At 30.3% G+C, this 10,968-nt stretch overlaps 1 protein-coding gene and 1 long non-coding RNA gene across 2 annotated transcripts; both read right to left on the reverse strand.

Annotated features, from left to right (window-relative positions):
• Nucleotides 1-5,121: 5,121 nt before the first annotated feature.
• LOC124897230 lies at nt 5,122-6,398 on the reverse strand. The gene is made up of 3 exons (XR_007053948.1): nt 6,320-6,398; nt 5,327-5,459; nt 5,122-5,242 (listed from the first exon to the last, which is right to left on the reverse strand). It is a non-coding gene; the product is annotated as an uncharacterized LOC124897230 (long non-coding RNA).
• A 156-nt stretch (nt 6,399-6,554) lies between these two features.
• LOC107864759 lies at nt 6,555-10,225 on the reverse strand. Its single transcript, XM_016711188.2, has 9 exons — nt 10,130-10,225; nt 8,688-9,503; nt 8,043-8,471; nt 7,863-7,943; nt 7,253-7,375; nt 7,093-7,167; nt 6,956-7,006; nt 6,741-6,875; nt 6,555-6,668 (listed from the first exon to the last, which is right to left on the reverse strand). The coding sequence occupies exons 1-9, from the start codon at nt 10,223-10,225 to the stop codon at nt 6,555-6,557; spliced, it is 1,920 nt and encodes a 639-aa protein (XP_016566674.2).
• Between the last annotated feature and the right edge of the window lie 743 nt (nt 10,226-10,968).

Genomic DNA, 10,968 nt, shown 5'->3' on the forward strand with positions numbered 1-10,968 from the left:
TCCTTAAATCAAGGAACATTTAATTTGACAGATTTCTTAACCTTTTAAAACTCTATTGTTACCACAAAAGTTAAATTACATCTTCAAATTCAAATTCAAAAACGGTTTTCCATAATCAGCTTTTCAATTCAAATTCAAAATACTCATTCAAATTGAAAAATATTTTTCTTCAATTTTTTTTGTAATGCTGATCGAATAACGTTTTGAAGAAAATAGTAAAAATATGAAGGTGCAAATACAGGTATTTATCAACAACTTAATTTTTAGTTGTCATTTAAGAAAAATATAATGTGAAATTTGCCGAAGAAATACTTGTATTTTTGAAGCAGTTGTAGGTTTGAAAAAATTTTAAATCGTATATTAATTTTAGTCGTACTTGGTGTTATAGTACTTATTTCATATTTATTAATATTTTTATTGTTTTGAAATTTCTGGAAATTGATAATGGGAAGTATAACTGTTCTTATTAAACACTTTGGTAGATGAACATATGAAGAACAATATGAAGATTACACCAGTGATGCGATATTTGAGCATAAACTCTACGTATGACGAACTTTACACAGTACTGGCTACTCATTGATGTTGATTTGACGTACAAGTGTATTCAAATCGAGTATCAATTAATAGATAGTGCAGGGCAAATACGTATACGTAATGACATGGGTTTGAAGGTCTATATTATGCAGAAAAAGGAATTGAAGGATATTGGTATTTTTCCTTTGTATGTAAGTGTTTCTGACAAAGAAAATTTCAGCACATTGGTATGTTCATCGTTGTGTACTGGCGAACCTATAAAGATGTTTGTCACTGATAGTAACTTGGTAAATACAAGTAATGAAAGAGCGTTAATTGTTCCTGCTTCAAATCAATGTTTGGATGCATTTGAAATGGATACAACTAGAGTTATTAACTTAGACCCACATCATAAACATACTGAGGTTGATCAAGTTTATATCTCAAAAAGTATATTAAAATCGGTAATGAAAGATTATACAATTCGAGAGAAGTTTGAATCACTATCTGCACGATCTAGTACAACAGGGTAAGTTTATTGTGAATTTTAATTTTTTTTTTTGCAATATGTGTTAATTGTATTTGAGCATATGTCTTTGTTTTTGTTTGCAGTTATACATTGTTGTGCAGATTCAGAAATTGTGAATTTTTATTCCGTGCATCTGCTATCGGTGAATCTACAATGTTTTATGTAAGAGAATTTTTACCTGAACATACTTGTCCGATCAAAGATAAGATTTATCATAAATTGCATAGTACTAGTAAGTTGATTGGTGGTATAGTCAAAGCAAAGTTAGAATGCCACAAGAGGAAATATAGTCCATCTGATATCAAAAGTGACATGAAGGAAGACATGGGTATTGATTTAACATATATTATGTGTTGGCAAGCTAAGGAACAAGCACTTGAAGATTTAAGAGGAAAATCATTAGCATCGTACGGAAAACTACCTGTATACATACATGTGTTGAACACCACTTATCCAGGTTCACATATAAGAATGAAAAAAAATGAAGAAAATGAGTTTTTATATATATTTGTAGCACTAACTGCATTCATCCAAGGTTTGATCATTGTAGACCTGTCATAGTAGTTGATGCAAGTCATCTCAAGGGACTTATACTGGCAGTTTCATAGCAATGTGTACCATGGATAGAGTTGGTAAGATATATATGATAAGTATTTGGCTAAAAATTATTTTTCAGTTGTATGTATTTATAATATACATATATGAATTATGTTTATGTGATCAGTGTCAGTTGTATTTGAAAATATACATGTGCAGTAGAGTTTTGTTTGTGCACTGAAACTTAAGTAGTTTACTTCACAAATGTTTTCAAGTGTATGTATGTATTTATAATATACATGTGCATAATTTACATATGCAATAGTTTTATTTGTGCACTGGAAGTTAATTATTTCACTTCACATATGTTTCCAGGTATATGTATGTATTTATAATATACATATGCATTATTATATTTTTAAAAAATCATTTAAGCTTTATTTTTTTTTCAACATTCATGACATATATTTTCTTTGGCTTATGGTGTACTGGACTCTAAAAATGATGCATCTTGGAGGTGGTTTTTCGAGAATCTGAAGGAAGCATACGGTGAAAGAAAAGATATGTGTGTCGTTTCTGATCGTAATGCAAGCATCATAAAAGCTGTCAGTAACGTGTATAATGAGGTACCACATTATTCGTGTATGTGACATCTATGGGGAAATGTGAATTTTTTTTTTTGAAAATCACATGATGCATTATCAGATGTCTTCTATACCATGGCAAAATCATATTTGAAGATTGAATTTCACATATTAATGGAGAAAGTGGAGGCAGTTGATGCTAGAGTGAAGAATTACTTGGAATTGGCTGGTTACGATAAGTGGGCTAGATCGTATGCATCCGTTCATAGAGGATGGACTTTGACTTCAAATATTGTCGAGTCCATTAATGCTGCGCTGGTTTCAGCTAGAGAACTACCAATATATGATTTTTTGGAGGAAGTTAGATTGATGTTTGGAAGATGCAACTGTGAAAACAGATAGCAGGCATTGTATACTTTTACGGATCTTATTGGTAAATTTCAAGAAATTCTTCAACAGAATGAAGCAGAGTGTACACGTATGGAGGTATGATGAATTTTTGTATGAAGGTACGATGATTTTTTTGTAATCATTTTATATATATAATAGTATTTTCATTTTTTATATGAACTATATATCTTTTTTAAATAATAAATTAAGGAAAATATATTCTGTAAAACAAATACATATGCAGGAAAGAAATACATACTTTGCTGACTTGAAATATACATACATTGAGATGAATTTTATTTTACTAATTTTTTTTTAAAATAATTTCAGGTTATACCCGCATCAGAGTACATCTATACAGTCCATGACATGGAGAAACATTTTATTGTTTGTCTTAAGGAAAAAAATGTTCTTGCAATGCATTTCAATTGGATGAGATACCGTGTGTTCATGCTTGTGTAGTTCTTGATAGCAAGAATTTCAAGAAGGAACCATATTGCTCTGATCTATACAAGACAAAAACCATCTTGATAACATATTATCTTCCAATTATCCTCTACCACACAAAGATGACTGGGTGATTCTGAAGAAAATTATGGATGAGGTAGTTCTGTCGCCGAAACAAAAGCGACCCCCTGAAAGACCTCCGAAGAAGGACCGTGGAAAATTCGGACGAGATATGTTTGGAAAGAAGAGCAAAAATTATTGTAGTTCATGTGGATTAAAAGGTCACAATAGGCGTTCATGTAGGAAATACAACAAACGATAACTTGATTGACGTATTAAGTGAATAAACAATTGATGATTTTTTTCATTTATGAAAAATATATGTGATTTTCAATTTTGATAAATATTTTTTATATTATTGTAGTTGTCATTCTTAATTTGGTGATATTATATGTAAGATACTTTAAGCTAAACATAAATCTGAAAAATACATATTATACTCTTTTAAGTACGTATGAACATATAGAAAAACTAATAATAAGTTAACTTATTATTCATAAATATATATATGTGAAGGATTGATGATATGAATTATTCCTAAATAAATACGAAAAATTAAATATATATGTAGAACATTAAAGCTACACATTAACAAGAAATGAAAAAATATGTAGAATATTAAACAAACATGATTATGTAGAACACAAATATATATGTAGAACCAATATTAAACTATAACATAACAACCAAGAACCACTAGTATATCTTTGAACATTAAAAGTTACTGATTGAAAATAAGAAAAATATGTAGAACACAAATATATATGTAGAACCAATATTAAACTGTAACATAACAACAATTAATCAATAGTATATCTTTGAACATTAAAAGTTACTGATTGAAAATAAGAAATATTCAACAGCTTGTTTGTCCAACTAATGTCAAATAATGTAAACTACAGCAAAATAAAAAGAAACATCAAATTTTATGAATTTCAGTGTCTTCTGTTAAACCAATTTCACGAGGAGGTCTCATTGGTGCTTCATCATCACTTTGTGCATTCTCTTCTTCTTTCTTCATATCATAATTCCACAAAATTGAAGCATATCTCGTACGAATCAGATCTGGATCAAAATCAACAGGTGAAACAAGATCTCCAAAGGTGAGACACTCGGCATATGTCACCATATATAAACCACAATCCCTGCAAATACATATATAAAGAAATAAGAATCTGTTTTATAAAAATAATATATATATATATATATATATATATATATATATATATACAATTGATATGTATATGAATACTTAGAAACTGCCACTTGATTGTTGAGGCAAATCCTCTACAACATAAACATCAAATAGATCCATGTTATCATAGGATTTATAATTTGGATGATTAGCAGTATCAATATCCTTCTTTTCGTAAAATTTACAAGCAACGAGACATATAGGTATAACCTCAGCTAACTTTTCATCTTTAGTAAGTACCCCAGCATCATGACCAACAGACGACAAAGAATCATATACATAAATGCATCTATCATTAAAAGATATAACCGCAAGAATCCAATGATGATTGGCCTTAACGTTGATAGGAATGAAAATATGAACAACCGTATGCCAAGGCACTGTAGCATGCATGCGGAATCCATTTATGTACTCATTCAGATGGTATTCCTTTCCACCAGCATTAAGAGAATCATCATCAATTCTATACACAGCTAGCACACTATTTATAATATTCATGAAATTACAGTCTACAGTGCTGTACTTGTATGAAGTATTCGGATCATACTTAGATTTCTTTCGCAGATAGTAGAAGCATACATCAATATGCTGCATTATGACAAAAAAAACATACTTAAAAGTAAATAATGAAATTAAAAATCCTAGTAGGTAACACTACATATGTATATATATATATATATATATATATATATATATATAAGAGCATATAGAATAAAAACATATGTATATACAAATATAATTTTTCAACTCATCATAACAAATAATTACATATGTATTTGCGAATATACATATGTAAAATGAATAAAGTTTCATTTCAAATATAAAATTTTTTCACTTATTAGCAGAACACTTACCTCATCAGACCATGATTGTCCAGGAGTATCCATAATGTAGAACCAATTCTTGTTTTTCACAGCTAAAACTCTAAAATTAATTACTGATATTTTGGACTTGCCCTTCTTATAGTGTTCTTGTTTGTTGCTTCTGTTTAGTTATTAAACATAATGATTCATCATTAATAGAAACTTATATATAAATATTATTACAATTAGGTGCTAAAATATATACCTTTTTGCATGAAATTTAAGAATATCCACAGACAGTCACTTCAAAAACTTGTTGGTAACCTTAGTGTCTTCTATATCATTAATCGGATGAGATACGAATGGATGCTTCTGATTGAATATTTTGCGCTCCCCTTCTGTACAATGATATTACATAATAATGAAACAGATGTATTTATATAATACATCTGAAAATTACAGTATCAAAAATGTATACATAACTGTAGCATATCTATATTATGAGTACATCAGTTATACATATTGAAGTTATCGAAAAATAAAACATAAACATGATTCCAAGCTAACATAAAAATGATGTATTTTAATTGTTTAGAATTTAATCCAATTAACATACTTGTCATAACCAAAATCTAATGAATAACAAAAACAACATAACATTAAATACAAATCTTAGTAGTAATCTAAACAAATACATATCTAAAGTTTATCATGTCAAAGAAGTGTCACTAATGTAGTGGTGCTTATTTACAGGTTACATGTCATATTTCTTAGCCATTAAAACATAACAAGAAATTACTATTTCTAAAATATATAAAGTAAAGAAATTTGTTAACCATATTTAACATGCTAGTGTACTTACCAGATGCTGAACCAAAATTCATTGTGAATGTGACTCTTTGAATCTAGATGGTCGCTTAATCCTTGATACATGCATGGGCGTTTCTTGTGCTTTGTTTACCGGTGGATGTATAATTATACTTCTTTCTTGATTCAAATATGCATTAAGACTCGATAAAAGCTCATCAGGAATAGTGACTTGCGAGTCTGAAAAATTTTGTTTAGCTTTTCTTTCTTCAGTTAACGCTACATGAATGTGGACCGAAACTGATTTTGCTGATTCAACTTTAAGTTATCCCTATTAAATTCTACTGGATTTAAAATCTTTTCAGCATCACATTTATTATCCTGTATATAATATATAAATACGTTATAATGTTGCAACATTAGCAAAATAAATAAAAGAAGAGAATGCTACCTTTGAATCATCTTTTGGTGATTTATTTTCATTCATTTCAGCCTGATATTCTTTTGATGTGTCTACAATCTTTTCAGCATCACATTCATTGTTCTGTATAAAAATGTTATAATGTTGCAAAGTAGCAAAATAATCAAATGCAGACAATGCTACATTTAACTGATCTTTTGTTGATTTATTTTCATCCATTTGTGAAGGATAATTTGTGTTTTGTATAATAAATATAAAATTCTTGTTAAAGTGATTTTAAAGCAAAAGAAATAAACGCAGACAATACACATTTCCAGTATACCTTGGACTCATTTTCTGCTGATGTATTCACAGTTGTTTCTGCAGCACCTCCTATGTTCTATATAAACATAGAAATATTTTGTTAATCTGAAAGCTTATGAAAATAAATGAAGACATAAATTGTAAATACCGTAGACTCATCTTCAACTCCCAAATTGGATTTTATGAAATCAAGATTAATGCTTTTGAGCACCTTATTTGAAAATGAGAATTGAGAATCTGATATATGTGCTTCGCCGATATTATCATCAACCAATTTTGTGTTCTACAAATCACAGTAGTACAAATTAAAAAACAACACCAGATGTCTTTAACTAAAAAATATCATAGATATATTTAGCATACCGGTGATTCACATATATCTCTTGCTTCATGCTGATCAATATCAGTTTTATCCTTTCATAAATGATAAAGTCAAGCGTATTAAAATATTATTATTCTACTATATAAAAAGCATGAAAGAAATAAAATAAACTATTTACCAGAACATCATCTTTATCCTCATTATATACCTCCATCAAACTAGCGCTTTGATTCCCGTTGATCTCTTCAGTAACCTGTAGCACATGTATAATTCTTATATGTAAACATAAATGCACATTTTATAAATAAAATACATATGATTGTAAATAATTAACTTACCAATGTGTCTTTAGAATTCTTATAAAGATCATGCACAAAATTTGAACTGAATTTATGGTGTGGTGTAGTCTTGAAAGCTTCACCCATGGGTGGATTGTCAACTTGAATGTCCTTATCTTTTTTCTACAAGTTCAAAAAATATTAAAAAATATCAAGAACAATATTAAACTAACTATTTATAATTGCCCAGCATATGTATATATGATTATACATATCATGATTTGAAAAAATACATAATACAAATGTAAAAATACAGTATATATTGCACTTGTCTTTATTCAAACACAACTGTATAAGCATAATATGTATTTAACACATCATGTGTTATACATACTACCAACTGTATATTCATATGTATATATAAATATACATATTAGCATTAAAATGCATATTACCAACTGTATATTTATATGTATATACTATTTAAAAAAATACATAATACAACTGTATATTCATATGTATATATGAATATACATATTAGTATTTAGAAAAAAATACCTATAATCTATAAAAAGAAGACACTGTTTTTTATATATGTATATCATAAATCATAAAATACATATGTTGTATATGTATTCAACATTCAAAATATTTTTTAAAATTATTGTACCTTGATCTCACTAATAGCATTCATTATCGCATCACACCTTGTTGATACTAGGCCACGGATGGATTTCATCTCTTGAAGAACCTGCTTCAAAATAAATAAATTATATATGAAAACGAAGCAATTCAAAACTTAAAAACAAATTTCCTCATTACGAAACTTGTGAAACACTTTCTTTGATACAAAATCATCTTCATCTCCAGAACTGCACAAAGACGAATCAGATGACTTAATCGGAATAGATTTCTTGCTTGCTGACCGGTTTATGTCTTTCCTCTTTGAAGATACTTTCTCTTTTTGTTGAATCGGCATAAAAATTGGAGTCCTGACAGAAAGCTTCTTTGCAGCACGAGGTGGAGAGGTCCTTTTTGGTGTCTGCTCATCCAAACCTTTATGTTGTTGCTTTAACTTTTTCTTGACAGGTAAAGATGATGAATCATCATGATGTTTTTTTCGGGTGATTGAATATTTTTTTGGATGTGGCAGATCCTGAAAATCATCATCCGAATTAACCTCATCATCTTTGTGACTTACACCTGCAGGAACAACCTTCTTGGGTATCCGAAAGCATGAAATCTCCTTTCGTGTTGGCTCAATATTCTTAAAAGAAACCTACAATTATATTGCATCCTCATCAAAATTTATTTTTAAATGGTAACACCAATGACAGTTGGAACATAAATCACTTACATTAGAAAATATTTAGCCTTTACATACATGCCTAATCATTGACAAATATATTTTGTATATAAACATATGCATAAACATTAAACGCATTTACAAATAATAACATAAAGAACAAAAGATATAAAGGTAACTGATCTTGACATTTGCTTCATTAAACATGCTTTTCATAAGAGATTTGTATCGTGGATGGGGAGCATTTGTTTTCCAATTCAAAAGACGGGGAATTTGATTGTCCACCCTTGAAGCAACATTACGAGGAAAAGTGGAGCAACACTCGTACAACCAAATTTGAATGGCCAGAGGCATTCCATGTAGCATATAAAACTTGCCTTTTGGTTTCAACTTTTTATTCAAGCTCTTTGCTAATTCCTCAAATGCAATAGACCCCCAAGGATAATCACTGTAGTGACCACTCTCAACTAAATTTAAATATAGCCGCAGAATTATTACAGTATCAACAGCAGACAACAAAAATACATGAATAAAATAGAGATTAGCAAACTTCACGGCATCTTCATCATTGTCTTTTCCCCATATTTTTCTAGAAAAAGCAACAAATAATTCTCTTTTTTGAATATACTTGGCACCACCAAAATAGTCCTCAATAAGTCTATTCGGAAGATCTTCATCAAACACAAAATCATCCTTGTTTGAAACACAATTCAAACCAGTAACCACAACAAACTCTCTAGGATTAAAATGAAGATTTGTGCCCTTCGCACGAATTACTATGGAATTTGCAGTGCTTTCCTTAGTGTCAAGCGACATAATACATCTTCCAAACTGCGCTTGAACCACATAACTCTTTTTCTTCATGAAGACAGTAAATATGATATTATTACAAATGATATTATACTGATTCTTCGTTAAAGTTGACTTAATGCGATGTTCAATGTCATTGACAGTATGACATCCTATATGTGGAGCAAATTTTGGCAATATACTTGCCATGTATATCTGATCACGCAAAATTTATACACCACAAAATACAATTATATATCAAAACAGTGACATATATGTATTTATGAAATACAGCTTAAAGTTACATTATTCCTAAATTAAATCTAAAAAAGAAAAATTCATATGTATTTTATTTATACATAACTATGTCGAAAAATCATTCAAATTAACAAGAAGATGTACATGACTTTGTCTAAATCAAATTAATAAAAAATACAACTTGACATCAAATACAAACATTAACAGTAAACAAAACAAAAAAATATCTATATTTTACATGTCAAAAGAGTGAGAATTATGTATTTACAGAATACAACTAATTACAATAAACATGTAGATATGTATTTTATGAATACAACAAGTATATACAAATTATAAATTTCACAAAAATACATATAATTAGGGGCTACAATTTCATATCTTAACAACCTTAAGAAACTAAAATATCACAAATACATATAATTAGGGGCTACAATTTCATATCTTAACAACACAATATACACTAAAATTTCAAATCATAAAGAAACGAAAAATTAAATACATACCTAATAAATTGTATATAGAAAATACATCTCTGAACATGTTTTCAAGAAAGATACAAAATTTAAAAAATAGAAACATACCTCCTCCACTTTCTCTTCTTCTGATTCAAAATCAGATGAAACAGGACTTGAAATTTTAATACATTCACCTTTTTCATTTGGCTTTGTGTTTTTCATTGATTTTTGAATTTTTGGGGGTTTTGGGGATGAAGGTTTTGTCAACTCTTTTCGCTTCATTTTTTTCACAATATTGGGCGGCAAGGTGCATCAGGGAGAATGCAAGTGAGGTGTTGGGTGTTTCTAGGGGCCGGGCCGGGCACCGTCGGGGGGATTGGTGGTGGAATGAAGAGGTGGAGAAGAAAGTGGGGACCAAGAAAGGGGCGTATGCTAAGTTGGTGGAAAGTAAGGACGAAGAGGAGAAGCGGGTAAACAGGAAAGAGTACAAGCTAGCGAGGAAGGAGGCGAAGTCAGCAGTCACGGCAGCTAAGACGGCCGCTTTTGAGAGCTTGTATGTAGGGTTGCAAGAGAAAGGAGGGGAGAAAAAGTTGTTTAGACTCGCTAAGGCTAGGGAGAGGAAGGGTCGTGACCTCGATCAGGTGAGGTGCATTAAGGGGGAGGACAGTAGAGTGTTGGTGGAGGACGGCCACATTAAGAAGAGATGGCAGTCGTATTTTCATAGGCTCTTGAATGACGAACGGGATAGAGCTATTGTGTTAGGGGAACTGGAGCACTCAGAGGAGTGTCGGGATTTTAGCTATTGTAGACGTTTTAAGGTAGAAGAGGTTAGACAGGCTGTCCGCAGGATGCGAAGGGGTAGGGCGACGAGGCCGGATGAGATACCGGTGGAGTTTTGGAAGTTCGTTGGAGAGGCTGGTGTAAGGTGGTTGACTGGATTGTTTAATGAAATATTCAGGACGGCA

Source organism: Capsicum annuum, chromosome 3, assembly GCF_002878395.1.
Source record: "Capsicum annuum cultivar UCD-10X-F1 chromosome 3, UCD10Xv1.1, whole genome shotgun sequence".
Classification (NCBI taxonomy): Eukaryota; Viridiplantae; Streptophyta; class Magnoliopsida; order Solanales; family Solanaceae; genus Capsicum; species Capsicum annuum.